Genomic DNA, 15,781 nt, shown 5'->3' with positions numbered 1-15,781 from the left:
ACTACCCAACCCTTTCCATGCAATCTGGCTGAGTCACAGTTAAGGTATGGGTGCCCACAGCTTGGATATTAGCTTAATTGGTATGATCTCTAGGCTATTAAGTATAGTTGTGACTGGGTAATAATTGCTCAGGGGTCTCAGTGCCTGCTTGGCAAGTGCAAGGACCTGGGTTCGATCCCTGGTACTGCATGCTGTGCAGGCCCCAGAAGGGCACACCGTGCTGGCCACTGAAACCGGACATGTTGGTGCATGCCTATAATCCCAGCACTAGGGAGACTGAGACAGGAGGATCACTGTGAATTTAAGTCCTGCCTGGGCTACACAGTGAGTTCTAGACAAGTTCATACAGTTTTCCTTGATAGAACCCTTCCTAAATCCTGCACAGCAACATTTTTATAAAACCAAAGCTCCCATCCCATGCTTGTAAGACCTGCTCACTAGTGAAGCAAAAAAGCATCCAGATTTTTTTCTTGATAATACAAGTAAAAAATAGTAATGTACACTTACTTTATTTTTCTTGTACATTTAATATGAGACCTCTCATCTTAACACATTTTCAAGGTATAATACAGTAGCATTAAGTATAGGTGTTTCTGCAAACGTGCTTTTTTAATGGAGGCACCCACAGAAGCTGGATGCAGAGACAAGCATGTTTATTGATGGGCAGGTGTTGAGCGCCCAGCACGTGGTTGTGTTGCTATAAAGACTGGTATGTGTGGGTCGCTGTAACAGGCTGTCTTTAACTCTTTTGGGAACATACCAAGAAGACTCACTTGGTCAAATGGAATTTCTATTTTAATTTTTTTGAGGAATCTCTGTACCAATTGCCATAGTGGTTTTATTATTTTATATTCCCACCAACAATGAAGAAGAGTTCCTGTTTTTCCACAGACTTGCTAGCATGTACTATTATTTGATCTCTTTATGGTAGTTTATTTTGGGATGGTAAGATAGAATCTTGGTATGTTTTTATTGGGTTCGAATTGTTGAGCTTTCTTCGTGTATTTATTTGCCATCTTATTCTGAGTTATAACTATTCCTTTCACTTGCCCATTTTTAATTGGATTTTTTGTTTTGGGAGGTATGATTTTCTTGAGTTGTTTATATTCTGGATACTACTCCTTTATGGGAAGTAGCCAGTAAGTTTTTAGGTTGTCTCTTCCCTTCTGTAGTTGTCTCTTTATGCTGTTAGTTGTTTCTTTTGCTGTGAAGAAGCTTTTTGATTTGGTATAATCCCATTTGTTGACTCTTGGTACTATTTCCTGAGTAACCAGGAATTTGTGCAGAAAGTCCTTTCCTACCCCTGTGGCATCAAAGCTCCATCTAGCTGGGCAGAGTGGCGCCCATCTGCAATTGCAGCACTTGGGAGGCTGAGGTAGGAGGATTGCTGTGAGTTTAAGCCCAGCCTGGGCTACATAGTGAGTGCAAGACAAGCCTGGACTGCAGAGCAACTGTCTGAAAAAGCGAAAGAAAGAAAATTATCTTCCAAAAGGGGGAAAAAAGAGAGGAAGTAACATGTGGTGTCACAAGATTCCCTAAACATTGAGTGTGCTAATAAAAAGTTTTCAGTGATACTATCCCTAGAGGATTAGCAGTACAAAGAACTCTACCCTTGCAAGTAAGTTGTTTTTGGTAATTTGCAAATAGCATGAGTATTCTAGAACATTATTAGGAAAAAAAACCCCAGAGGTATTGTGTGCCTCCATACTCTGTGTATCCATCCCGGAAATATAGTGAGGGACAAGAGCGCTAGGGTTTCTTCCTTTATAGCTTTCAAAAGTATTATGTGTCACATGCCACTTCTTTGTAGAGCATAGGATGATTTATTTCTATTTTTTGTTATGCTGCCCCAATCTAGTATGACTTTAAAGACTACATTTAAACACTTCATCCCTAAAGGAAAAGTAAGAAGTGTGGTTGACAAAAGCTCTCTGAGGGCTGGGGAGGTAGCTCTGTGGTCCAAGCCTGGCAAGTGCAAAGACCTGAGTTGGATCCCAGGTTCTGCACGCCTTGCTGGCCCCGGAACCCCAGGCATGTCCTGCAGGCACTGAAACCGGGCATGGTGGTGCCTGCCTGTAATCGCAGCGCTGGGGAGGTTGAGACAGGAGAATCACTACAAGGGCAAACTGTGTAGCGAGGCACTGTATCAACAACAGCAACAAGAAAAATAAATGAATAGAATGCTCTATGAGGCAGACGAGACTTTGTAGAAGGTATTGTGAAATAGGAAGAAAATGTTCAAGAGGAAAGGGGAACTAGGGAGGAGAGAGGAAAGGAAGGAAGTGGAAATGAAGGAAAGAAAATAGAAAAATGGAAACAAAGCTTTTGTAAATGAGGGGAGGAGGGTTTGAAGGGAGGGGTGGGAAAGAGGAGAAAAAGAATCAAGATATAGCATGTGTAGGTACAAACTGAATATGATGAATGTACTTATTAAGTATATCTAAAATATACCAATAAAATTAACTTTAAGGAAATAGAGACCTATTAGATGGGGTAGACATGGTGTGGGTAAGTGGAGCAAGAGAAGAAAACGTGTGAGTAGCAATATTAGTAAAAGTCAAGGTGAAGGTTTTACTTATGAATGAAAGTTTTGGTTAGGTGAACTACAGTAACACTTGATATTTCTCAAAAAATCATTACGTTTGGAAAAATTCATAATTTATTCTTTTTCATCATTTCAAAATCATCCAGTACTCAGATGTGGTGGCGCATACCTCTAACCCCAGCTAGTACTTGGGAGGCCGAGGTGGAGCACTGCAAGTTCAAGACCAGCCTGGGCAACTTAGCAAGACCCAAAGTATAAAAAAAATTAAAAAAATGAGAGGAGATGGAGCCGTAGCACTTGCTTAGCACGCCTCAGGCCCTTGTTCATCTCTGGTGCGGCACGTGCACAGACACACGTGCAGCCGTGTGCACACACATGCTAATAAAGAACGTAATTACGTTATAGACACCTGAGACTTCTTTTTTTTCCTCTTTAGATAAATGTGATGTTTTCCACTGTACTGTTAAAGCCATGCCACTGTGATTTGTGCTCCTACGTTAGGCACTGCACCATGCCGGGTAGAGGTTGAGCTCTGAGCTCAGATGGTTTGGGCATGGAGTTGTGAGTCTATCCCTTGTTAGCTGATGTGCTTAGGCAATTGCTTCTATTCTTTTTGAAAAAAAATGTGTTTATAAATATTATATATAGTGTTTAGAACACAGTAACAAATATTTATAATTAATTCAAATTTAGCAACTTATTTTCTGACCGATGTATCAGAAGTATATTGCTTTTCTTCTTTCTCTTTCTTTTTCTTTCTTTCTCTTTGCTTTCTTTCCTCCTTCCTTCCTTTTTTTCTCCTCTCTCTTCCACTCTCTTTCTTCAAACTGAACAACATCCTCAGCCCCTTTGCCTCCCAGGACAGTTATTTTACATTGTCCAAGCTGGCTTAAACTTACAGTCCTCCCGCCTTGGCCTCCCAGAGCGCTGTGATTATAGGCATGCACTACCACACTGCCTTTACTATTTTTTTTTCTGAGCCAAACTGTATCCAGCTTTATTAAAGATATTTTTCATAAACAATATCCCTTCTTTGCAGGGGCCTTCTCAGGCTTAGGCTCTGGCTTTGGAGGAGCTGGTTTAGCCGACAGCCTTGCAGATCTTTTCTGTGGCTCATCCTTCACCTTGCCTTTATCACCTTGAGCATCCCCTTCAGCCTTTCTCTTGGGCATGGTGGCCATGGCGGCAGGTCACAGGCGCTAGACATGAGATGCAGCAGCACGCAGCTGTGGGCGGCCCAGATGTCGTCCTCACTTCTTCTGGCTTTACTATTAGTGCTGCAATTTTTAACACTTTTCTGTAATTTGTTAAATCGTGGTATCAAAATAGTTTTCAGAGGGATGCAAAAAGTCTCCAGAAGGATAAAAAATAGTTTTCCTAGGATGCTTCATTAATTTTATCATTGAGGAGCAGGAAAATAATGGACATACAAGTATACAAAGTGAGAATCCCTGGAGATCCATTTCTCAGAAATGGAGTTAGATTTATAAGAATTCTTATATCCATTTGACAGAAGTTATAGCCAATGTATTGCAAAGATTCATAGATCCCACAGATATTTCTAGAGCACTGTCCATACTGTGCTAGGTGTCATGGGCACCAGGAAAGAGTCCATCCTGTCCCTGAGTTTATCTCAAAGGAAGGTGAGGAACAGTGGGGCTTAAAGCATACCTATCTTTTATAGTAAAATTATTTGAAAAATTGACACAAATTATGTATTTTGTCATAGTCAGATGTAATCACCTGTGCTCAGGAAGTAGAAATGATGATGAAGCAGTTTGCAGCCCAACTCGAACAACTAAAAATGACAGTGAAGTCGAAGACAGCCGTCCCAACATCTCAAGTCTTTGTAAGTGTTTGCCATCAACTTTGACCTACTTAAGGTGAATTTCCTTGGGCCCTACAAAAACAGATTCAAAGTCCCCATAATTACATTTAATTACTAAATATGTAACTAATTCTACATAAGTTGATCTTGTCCTTTGTGCATATTTTGTAGTGATGATCTGTTTTATGTCAAATGAAAGCATTCTCCTCCATTAGGGATTGAAAGTAAAGGAAATGCAGCCCTGGACTGTGAAAACCGTGCCATCTTTATTGGCTGTGGCAACAGGAATAATCCATAGCACAGGGCAGCTGGGGAGATAGCTCTGTAGAATAAGGGCTTGCCTGGCAAGTGCAAGGTCCTGAGTTCAATCCCCAGTTCTGAAAAAAAAAAAAATGCATAGCACAGGGCCAAAAATACATTCATAGTTGCTAGTCCCAAATGTCCTCTACTAAATGAGGAGGGGAGGAAGGGGTAGAGGGATGGGAAGGGAATGGGAAAAAATAAGTTGTATCACATGCAGGTACAAATTCTCTGTGATGAATGTGATCTTATATATATCTAAAGTGTACCAAGACAATATGATTGAAAAAAAATTTCTCTAGCACAGAGGTGATACACCTAGTGACCTTTCTCAAAGGACAAATAATGAAAATATTTATATTGTCTGCCATGCATGGACTTCCATTAGCTTTATATTATCTGCACCATTTTGTGGACAAACTTGGCAGCTCTTACCTGAGCAAGTAGATATAAAATACACAAGAAGTATTAGAGCAATTGAGACACGGGTGATTTCATTCTCAGTGTTTGGCTTTAAAAAACAAGAAACAGTTGATTTTTCTTTTGTTCTGTAAGTCACTGACCTTTATTGTGAATTAAAAACCACCTAAAATCTTTAACTTGCAACTCACAAGACATGTCCTGAAGTGTATCTCTGTACTTTCTAGGTTCTCATGGAACATTTATTGGTCCGATAAATCTCCTACAATGACTCATATGTAGCTTTGTTTTTTACTTGGTCTTTTCAGAAAAAGTGTTAGGGCTGGCCAGATAGCTCAGGGGATTAAAGTGCTTGCAAGCAGGCGCAGGGACCAGGGGTTCGATCCCTGGGCCTGCCATGCTGGCCCCACCCACGGGGCGCACTGAGAAGGCAATTGAGACTGGGCTTGGTGCTGCACATCTGTAATCCCAGCTCTTGGGAGGCTGTAAAGAGGCAGATCACTAGAATCTGATCTAGTAGTGAGATCCTGAACATCCTGTAGACCCTTCCCTAAAATACAAAAAAAAAAAAAAAAAAAAAAAGAAGTCTTTCTTAGGTGATGAAATACATTTGGAATTTTTGAGTAAATTATTATTTTTTTACTTTTCTTTTTTTAATTAATTTTATTGGGAAACAAATAGCAATGAGACAGTTTCAAAACCGATTAGTAGGACAGTTTTAATAATTAATACATTGCATATTGTTGTCTTCTTAGTGGTTATTCATAGTACAAGATGCAGATGTGGAATCCTGTCCAAACACTTTTAGTACAAATCTTTCTTCTCATTGAATTAAGAGAAAGTAGCTGTATATCTATCTTAACTATTTTGAATATAGAGATACAAAATGGTCCTTCATTTGTATCCCATTTTTTTGTTTAGTTTTGTCAGACATAGGTATTCCATTGCCATTAAAATATTGTAGGTTCATGAATTCAGCAAAATAATCCAATATAGTCCAATAGTCCATAATAGTAGTGGTTTATCCACAGGATTGACAATGTCAGAAGTTGTTGACTTGAGCTTTTTACAGCTCAGCATATTAACATGGCTTTACTTTTTATACCTCGTTTTTATACTTTTATGCTGGATGGTTAAGACCAAGATAAAGCAAGACCTATATAGAAAAAAATGTAACTTTTGTATCTGATAAGGTCAGTCAAATCCCCTCATGATTTACCCTGAAACCCTGTACCACAGTTTGTAGATCTTTTGTCAGTGTTGGCCATGTGGAGAGTCACAGCCATTGCTTGACCAGTTTGCTCTCTGTGAAAGCCTGAGAGAGTGTTTTCTCTCCATGTGACTCTCCTTAGGCACAGTCTACATCATCGATCACTCTCCTCTATGGCCCCATAATCTCCTTCATCAGAAAATTTGGCACACAACATTTTGGCCCTAGCCTTTCAAGGTCAGTGAGGACTTGAGACACAGGAGTAAATTATAACTTAAGTAAAATAGAAAGCTTTAAAATAAAACACAAATTTATTTTCTCATATAATTTATAAGTCAAATTTCCATCCAGTTGCTGAATTTCACACTTTTGACTTAAGGAAGAATTAATTTCTTTACCAATGATAATTATAATATGTATGTATGTATGTATGCATGCATTTTATGGTTTTTTGAGATGTAGTCTTGCTATACAGCTCAGGCTAACTCATGGAAATCCTACCTCAGCCTCCTGAGTGCTGGAATTACAGGTGTGCACCACTATACCCAACAACAATTGCATTTATTTTGAAGAGTGCAGTGGTTTATAATTTTATTACAGTTTTATTTTGAATATTTTCACTTGCCCCCAGCCCATCTTTATGGCCCTGGCTAACCTGTGGACCAGCTTTCAGGATGAAACTGTTCTGATTAGCATCCTCAGTAATTTGACCACTCACCTGGAGCCGTTCCTGGGCGCTCACGAAGCGCTTTTTCCCGAGAAAGTGATGCAGGGTCTTCTTGGTGATGTGACTGTGAAAACAGATGCGAATAGAATAGAAGAACACATGGGTAAGGGCAACCATTCATTATTTCTGCTTTTTAAAAATTACCTCTACCGATTTGATTTGAAACTGTCTCATTGCTATTTGTTTATCAATAAAATTATGTCAAAAAAAATTACCTCTAGAAAAATCACTTTTGTTTAACATTTTTATCTTTATCTTTCTGATAAAATATTAAACATCTTTCTTGTTATAAAGCATCAGTGCTCCCTATAGAAAATTTGGAAAACCAAAAATATATAAGCAAAACATCTTACTACCTAGCAGCAGCGATTCCTAATACCATTCTTCATGTTTTGGTTAACAATGATTTTCTCTGTGTGCACTTCTTTCCAGATTAATGATTTTTGATTACTGATGCCGTAGTAGAAAAAGAGATTAATTCCTGCCTTATTTGTTGAAAATAGAGCTCTACTTCATGTTATTTGTTAAATGTTGATTTCAAGCTGACATTTGTAAACCAATTAGTTTTATTGCTGTCAAATTTATTAAGCTGTTTTGTGCCCTTCAAGAGATGCATTCCTTTTTATTTTTTTAAGAAATGCTGTACATATCAGTAAATGTTTTACCTTTTGATCTCTTCCATCTTAAAGACAACTTAAAATTCATGAGGAATTCCAAAATAGACATGGAGTTTGAATTATCACCTAAAATTAAGATTTTTTTCCAGAAAGTAAAATTACATGATTCATGAATTTTTCAAATTGTATTTGATAAAACTATGAGTGATTTCCTTTTGTAAATTATTAGAAATTATAAAAATTGAAAACTCAGAGACTCAAAAGCATTCTTTTAGAAGTTAATGTTTTTACTACTCATTCCAGTTTATTAAAATAGCCCATGCAAGGGTGGGCCAGATAGCTCAGCTGACTAACGCACCTACTTAGGCAGAGCGCAGCAGCTGGGGTTTGATCCCCGGTGTACCGTGCTGGCCCCGCCCCCAGGACATGCTGAGATAGTGATTGAGACTTGGCGTGGTGTATGCGGCTGTAATCCCAGCATTTGGGAGGCTGAAAACAGGAAAATCCCTACATGGGATCTATGTAGTGAGACCCTGTAGGCCCTGTAGACCCTGTACCAAATACATAAAAATAAATAAATAAAATGACACATGCCGGAAATACAAAATGAAATTGAAAAGTTAAATTAAGTTCAACAGCAGTCATTAGCCCAAGCTATGTTGGCAAGATAGTATACTTGCAAGTTCTCAGATTTCAATGTGCCATTTCCCACCAGGTGTCGACTCCTTACTTAGTAGAACACCATTTATTAAGCTATTTTCAGGGACCGGGGAGATGGCTCAGTAGAATAAGCACTTGCCTGGCAAGCGTGAGGGCCTGAGTTCAATCCCCAGTTCTGCAAAAATAAATAAATAAATAAATAAATAAATAAATAAATAAGCTATTTTCCTGTGAACTGGGAGGGCCAGTATTCTGAAAGAATTTAATTTAACCTGCCATATCTCATCATTGCTGGAGGTCTTGGGCGTATCAGGAAACAAAAAACAGATTTTTTTTTTTTCTCTCCAAGTCATACATTCATTGTTAATTGTAACCACAAAATCATTTGGGATATCTGCTGTTGGGGTTTAGAGCCAAGCATGCAAGTATTAAAAAGCTGAAAATCTCAGGGAATAGTGTTATGTACATGTGTTGTTGGTATACAAATTCATTCAATTTGCTTACTTTTGGAAGTAAACCTTTTGAAGAAGAACTTTTCAAAGTATTAGGAACTGAAATTATATACCTTGTTTTTAATATCAAGTTAGTAAGAATTATTTCCTTGACTCTTGCTGCCTAGAATATTTTCTACTGTTTTGAGATACAGTATCTTAGTATATCTGATTCTAAATATTTTATCACCTAGTATGTTATTAAGAGCTCCATTATATTGAAAGAAACTGGTCATCTACGTGCTGTGGTCACACAGGAGCCAGTGTTCTACTCATGCCCATGCTCATTGGGCATTTGCTCTGCAGTAGGATTCAGCACTTAGTCTTTCAGAAGTGACTCAGTCAGTTTTTCTCTCTGGAGAAAGCTATATTCTGAAACGGCCTCTCCTCTCTGTTCTTCACTCTGCAGCAATGTTCTCCCTCCAAGTTTGCTCCAGCAAACCATGTTTACCTTGAACAGTCACGGGGTATTTGTGCTTCTTTCCATGAATAGCCCTTCTCAGAGTTCTGGCTTTGTGTCAAGTCTTTGTCAGGAAAAGTACAAAGCAAGAAAAAGTGAATGCTTCTAATGGGCTATTGCTGGCTTATTTAGGGAAGTTAATCTCACTTGAATGAAAGTTTTTCCCGTTTTCTTTCCTTTTAGAATATAGAGTCCATTTGTCGGATTTCAAAAAACTTGAATGGTTTTTCCCAGAAACAACAGCAAATTTTGATAAATTGTTGATTCAGTATCGGGGATTTTGTGGTTACAGTTTTGCTACAAGTGATGGGCTTCTCCTTCCAGGTACATTATTTGAAACGTTTTTTTCCCCTCTGTATAGAATGTGACTTTCACTCACTTGCTTAAAATTTTATAGAATCAGATGATAAACCAAGAAAGGAACACCAGAGGTGATCCAGACGCTGTCTTTGTCCTGCAGGTGCTCACCGTATAATCTGTAGATTGCCATGAAGGATAGATTATAAACAGTAAGGAATGAATTATGCACACAGGTTGAGTATCCTGAACCAGAAGTGCTTGGGACCAGAAATATTTCAGATTTTTTTTTAAATTTTGTGATATTTGCATATACGTAATGAGATATCTTGGGGATAAGACCCAAATCTAAGCACGTAATTAATTCAAGTTTCCTGGACATCATACATGTAGCTGGGGGTAATGTGGTACAATATTTTTTTTGCCTGTGTTTTCACTTGTGTGAACTGTCACGTGAAGTTAGGTGTGGAAGTTCCCGCTTGTGGGATCATACCAGACCTCAGATAACTTCAGGTTTTGGAGCATTTCAGATATCAGATTTTGGAATATATATATGCCATAGTATTAGAGAAAGGGGATGGTTCAAAATAAAGTATTCCAGGCAACTGATAAGGATGTATCATGTGCGGGGCCGGGGTGATGGCTCAGTGGAATAAGTGCTTCCCAGGCAAGCACAAGGGCCTGAGTTCAATCCCTGGTTCCGGAAAAAAAAAAAAAAAAAAGAAGAATATATCATGTGCCAAAGTGAATGCAAGATGAAGCAGTAATTACTTGACTGATATGTTTACTTAAAAATACTGTTTGTCAGTTTATACATACATAGGCCAGGATTTCTAAGTTCACCTCTTCTAGGGAAATGGCCAATATATATTTTCTATCCAGTAAATTTTCTCTGTGATGTAGAGATCACTGGAGTGTCAGCAAAGCAAAGAGTGAATCAGACACTGAAGTGAAATAAATTATTATCCAGAAAATGTTGTATAAATTGGAAATATTGCTAGGGCTGGAATGAAAGGAGTTTGAAACAATCATTTCTTTATACCATGAACTCCATCCTTCATTTCCTTTTTTATTTATTTTCTGTATTCCTGATATTTCATAGTTTCCAGTTGGGTTTTTTTTTCTTTTTTCATTAAGAAGCATTATTGGAATTTTGTGCATACAGGCTATAAGGGCACAGAAGTTGGCTCATTTTATGTAGTATTTCTTATAGTACAAGTGACAAAAGATTTACAATGGGGAACTGAGATAATAGAATTCTGAGGCTCTCAAGTGTTAGTTATATTTTTGTTATTGTGACAAAATACCTGATACACACAACTTAAAAGAGAAAGGTTTACTCTGGCTCATGGCTTTAGACACTACAGTCCATGGTTGGCTGCTCCAAGGGAGAATCAAGGCAGAGGCATGGCAGAGGAAGTCTGTTCATCTCATGGCAGGCAGGAAGCAGAGAAGGGAAAGAGCTGGGGGCAGGATGCACCCTTTCAGTTTATGCAACCTGCTCCCTACGCCTGACTTCCTAACAGCCTACTTAGCACCCTAAATTCAGTCACCTTCCAAAAGCCTCATGTCTGGTATATGATCCCTTTGGAAGTTATGTTTGATCCAAATCTTAATAGTCAATGGGGGCCAGAGAGATAGCTCAGTAGAATCAGTGCCTGCCTGGCAAGTGCAAGGTCCTGAGTTCAATCCCTGGTACCGCAAATAAAAAAAAAAGGGGGGACAGGGAGATGGATCAGTAGAATAAGTGCTTGCCTTGGCAAGCACAAGGGCTTGAGTTCAATCCCCAGTTCCACCAAAACAAAACAAAATAGTCAGTGACACTCAGGAGAAAATACTTCAGAGTCCATGCACAAGTAAGAAGCAATAGGGCCAATGAGATAGCTCAGCGGACTAAGTGCCTGTTTAGGCAAGTGCAGGGATGGGGTTCGATCCCTGGCACTACCTGCTGTGCCAGCCCCGCTCCCCGGATACGCTGAGCCAGCCACAGAGTCTGAGTATAGTGACGCACGCCTGTAATCCCAGCACTGAGGAGGCTGAGACAGGAGCATCTCTATGAGCCTGAGCTGCTTAGTGAGACCCTGTACCAAACACATAAAAAGTAAGAAGCAATGGAGTGTCTGCAGTTTCTTTGTTTTTCTTCCTCTCTCCCTGCTTTTTTGTTTTCTTGGGACACAAAGCACACAGAAAGACTTGCTTGTGGGGTGATGACAGAGGTAGCGTGATGCATTTGAAGAGGGCCTCCTTGGACTCAGGAAAGCCTGGCTTCTAATCCTAGTTTGTACCATTGCTGAACAAGGTGACCAGCATATCTCCTGCTGCATGTGGAACTCAGTTTACCCTTAGAAAAATTACAGGGCACAGGCAGGGGAGGGGGCTTGTATGGTTCCTTGCAGTTTGGACTTGCAGTTTCCTCTGTTTGGAAAGCTCTGCTCACTTCCCTCGCTGCAGGCCTTGCTTTGTCTCCTTAGTCTTTCCTAATCACCCAGATTGCATCACTCTCACCTCTTTGCTCTTCCTGTGTATTTGACCTGCTTCTCCCTCCCGCCTCCCTCCCTACCTCTCTGCCACCTTCCACTGGTCACTCTTTGGCCTTTGGTATATTTTGATTTGTTAAGAGCAGGAACTTTGTTTTCCTGTTTTCTTGTATTTACTTGATGCCAGGAACTCCTTCAATAAATGTGTGTTGAATAAATGAAATAATAAAAGAATAATGTTTATTATTATTGATGCCTATATAATTTGTATAAACGATATATTTTATAAGCTACAGTCAATGTCAATTTTTTTATACTGGGAAATATTTTATAACATGTAAATTCACTCTTAGAAGAGATGTCTGACTGTTGATAATTCTCACAAAGTTATTTTAGAAATAATCCTTTATGGATTATTTGGTTTGTTGCAGCGCATGGAAAAAATAATCCTTTAATATTTTGGCTAAATAGATTTCTAAAAGTCTGCCAAATGTCTTAGGTGACATTTCATAAGGGATTTTTGATTATCTTTCATCTAGATAGTGGGAAATATTTTATATAAAATATACTTTAAAACCACACTTTAAAATAAAGAAATTTATGGCTAGGGATATAGCTTAGTGGCACCATATATGCCTGGCAAGCACAAGGTCCTGAGTTTGATTCCTAGAACCAAAATCAAATTTAACAATTGTTTCACATAAAATATCATTTAATAAAATACATAATTTAGGGTTTAGGAGATAGCTCAGCAGTCTAAGCACCTGCCTGGCAAGTGCAAGGACCCGAGTTCATTTCCTAGTACTGCATGCCTGGACATGCTGTGCCAACCACCAAAACTGGGCATAGTGGCACCTGCCTGTAATCCCAGCACTGGGGGAGGCTGAGACAGGAGGATCACTACAAATCCAAGCTGCATATTGAGACCCTGTAACAAATGAATAAATAAATAAAAGATTAAAAATGATAAAATACATACTTTATAAAAACAAAATTGATAAGTTAAAAGTATATAGGGAATGGCTTTATGGATACATTACAAACATAGAATCCCTTAATATTTTATGCCAAATTCAGTTATTTTTTCTGATTTTCAGGAAATCCAGCAATTGGAATTTTGAAATACAAAGAAAAGTATTACACTTTCAATACCAGAGATGCTGCATATTCATTTGCAGAAAATCCTGAAAACTATATTGACTTAATTAAGGAAAAGGCCAAAAAAAATGCCGAGTTGATTCAGCTTCTGGAGCTTCATCAACAGTTTGAAACATTGATTCCGTATTCTCAGGTAAGCAGGTCAACATAAAGAACTGATGACATTTAAAATACATTGTATTTAAAAAATTTTTGTGTTTTTAAGAGTAATTCCCAAATCCAGGCAGTGATAAGGATAGATGAGGGTTTTCACAGGTATGTGAAAAGAACTCACATCTGAAGATGGAAACTAGAGGAATCCACAAAGAATAATGAAAACAAAATATGGAGTCAAACTGACAAATTAACACACTCAGAGAAAATCTGGAAAAAAATCTGAAAGAGAAATCTGTAGTTGAATAATTAAAATTATAATATTTAGAATCTAAAATTAGAAGTGCTCAACACGGATAACACAGATGGTAATTTAATGATCAGACTTGTAAAACAGTTCACCAGGGTTGAATCATAGCAGGCTAATGCTAACGTACCAGAAAATGTATCTGAAGCTGTGTTGCTTGTGCGTCTGCTGTTCCTTAATTGAATCATCAGACATCTGACAAGCCAATTACTATGCGCCCGGAATTATTCCTGATATGGAAATTATCAGTAAACAGAATTTTTTTTTTTTTTTTTTTTTTTTTTTGTGAAACCAGGGATTGAACTCAGGCCCTTGCGCTTGCCAGGGAAGTGCTTATTCCACTGAGCCATCTCCCTGGCCCCAGTAAACAGAATTTAAAAGTTTCTACTTGATGGAACTTACCCTATTGCTGTGTAACCTTCTTTCTCTTTCATTGTCATTGTTCACTTTTTATTTGAACCTTCAGGCTCACCTCTTTCCTTGAGTTCCTCTTTTTTTGGGGGGGAGGGGAGGGTCTACAGTTCAGGGTCTCACTACTAGGTCAGACTGCTACTGATCTGCCTGTTTGTAGCCTCCCAAGAGCTGGGATTACAGGTGCGCACCACCACGCCCAGTCTCAATTGCTATCTCAGCGTGCCCAGGGGCAGGGATGGGCTGGCACAGCAGGCCTGGGGATCGAACCCCCAGCCCCTGCACCTGCTTGCAGATGCTCTAATCTGCTGGGCTATTTGGTGGGCTCTGAGTTCCACTTTTAAAATAGACTGAAATACAAAATATTTTGAAATACGTACTTGAGCATGTTTGTTGTTTGCTCCTTTTTTAGGTGTGTGTGTGTATGTGTGTGTGTGTGTGTGTGTGTGTGTGTGTGTGTGTGCAAGGTCTCACTTCGCAGCTCAGGCTCATAGCAATCTTCCTGTTTTCAGCTTCCCTAGTGCTGGGATTACAGGTGTGTGCCACCGCACCTAGACTTCATCGCTGGTTCAGCGTGCCTGGGGGCTGGGGCTGGCGTACCACGTGTGCCAGGGATCGAACCCTGGCCCCTGCGCTTGCCTCAGTGCAAGTCCACTGAGCTATCGTGCTGGCCCTCCTTTTTTTTTTCTTAACATTTTAACTACAAGCCAGGCAGGCTTTGATCCCACTGATCTGGGCAGCAGGGACCAAGCAGTGATTAGGAAGAGAACTGACATCCTGGTGATGTGATTGCAGAGGGTGTTCTGAGCACAGGACGAGAAGATCAGGAAGAAGCTAAGAACTGAGTCATCGGGGACAGTGGGAAGCACAGCAGGCAGGCCCTGGGCAGCTCACCTGGATAGCTGGGAGACTATGCACTCTCTATGTTTCTTTATTTTTTATTAGGTGTTTGTGGTACCTAATCATTTCATTTGTCATGGGGAGCTGGTACATGCACACGCCACTTCCTCATTCTTTTCGCCCCTACTCCTCCCAACCCTCCCTGCTCTTCCCTTTCTTGTTCCCCTTCTCATTTCTAAAAGCTCTATTTCCATTTTGCTCTTTCAGTTCTCTTCTTGTGCCCTTTCTCTTCCCTCCCTCCCCTTCTTCTATTTCTTGTTTCTTTTTCCATCTGCAAATGATCTCCCTACTTACTATCTATCTTTTATTTTGCTCTTTGTGTATAATTTAGATTTCTCTTATTAGGAGGCCATACAGTTAATAATTAAACTTGTGTGTCTGATTATATTTTACTTAATATTGTGTTACAAGATGGGCCCATCACCTTTGAACACCTCAAGTTTATCATTTTTATGGCAGAGTAGTATTCCCTTGTATATAAATACCACATTTACTTTACCCATTCATCTGTTGATGGGTATATAGGCTGTTTCTAAGATTTAGCTAGTATAAATAGCTATAAACATGGGTATGCATGGATCACAGTATACTGACTCGAACTCTGTGGAGAAAATACCCAAAAGAGAATTACCCAGGAAAAATGCAATTTCTACTTTGAGTTTTTTGAGGAATCTCCATAATGATTCCCTTAGTGATTGTGAAAGTTTACATTTCCACCAATAATGAGGAAAGATTCCTTTTTCCTACAACCCTATCAACATTTATCATTATTTGATTTTCTTTTTTTTTTCAAAGTTTTATTGATAAACAGATAGCAATGAGACAGTTTCAAATCAAATCGGAAGTACAGTTTCAACAAATAATACACTGCATATATTCT

At 39.1% G+C, this 15,781-nt stretch overlaps 1 protein-coding gene and 1 long non-coding RNA gene across 3 annotated transcripts in view; one reads left to right on the top strand and one right to left on the bottom strand.

Moving 5' to 3' along the window:
- The window catches only part of Cfap206 (cilia and flagella associated protein 206), a 64,063-nt gene that overhangs the window by 34,113 nt on the left and 14,169 nt on the right, over positions 1–15,781 (top strand). For both annotated transcript variants that reach the window (XM_023711960.1, XM_004628229.2), the window contains exons 8-11: positions 4,275–4,394; positions 6,935–7,133; positions 9,442–9,582; positions 13,130–13,323. In XM_023711960.1, the coding sequence (XP_023567728.1) occupies positions 4,275–4,394; positions 6,935–7,133; positions 9,442–9,582; positions 13,130–13,323 (654 nt within the window). The remainder of the gene's footprint in view (positions 1–4,274; positions 4,395–6,934; positions 7,134–9,441; positions 9,583–13,129; positions 13,324–15,781) is intronic.
- Positions 3,613–15,781, bottom strand: part of LOC111815848 — a 30,109-nt gene continuing 17,940 nt past the window's right edge. Inside the window, exons 2-3 of the long non-coding RNA XR_002820467.1 lie at positions 7,022–7,094; positions 3,613–3,822 (exon numbers count right to left, since the gene is read on the bottom strand). This is a non-coding gene — a long non-coding RNA (uncharacterized LOC111815848). The remainder of the gene's footprint in view (positions 3,823–7,021; positions 7,095–15,781) is intronic.

Source organism: Octodon degus, unplaced genomic scaffold (genome assembly GCF_000260255.1).
Source record: "Octodon degus isolate 3935 unplaced genomic scaffold, OctDeg1.0 scaffold00022, whole genome shotgun sequence".
Classification (NCBI taxonomy): Eukaryota; Metazoa; Chordata; class Mammalia; order Rodentia; family Octodontidae; genus Octodon; species Octodon degus.
The sequence above is the reverse complement of the archived record's forward strand: the minus strand, read 5'-3'. Positions and strand labels throughout refer to the sequence as shown.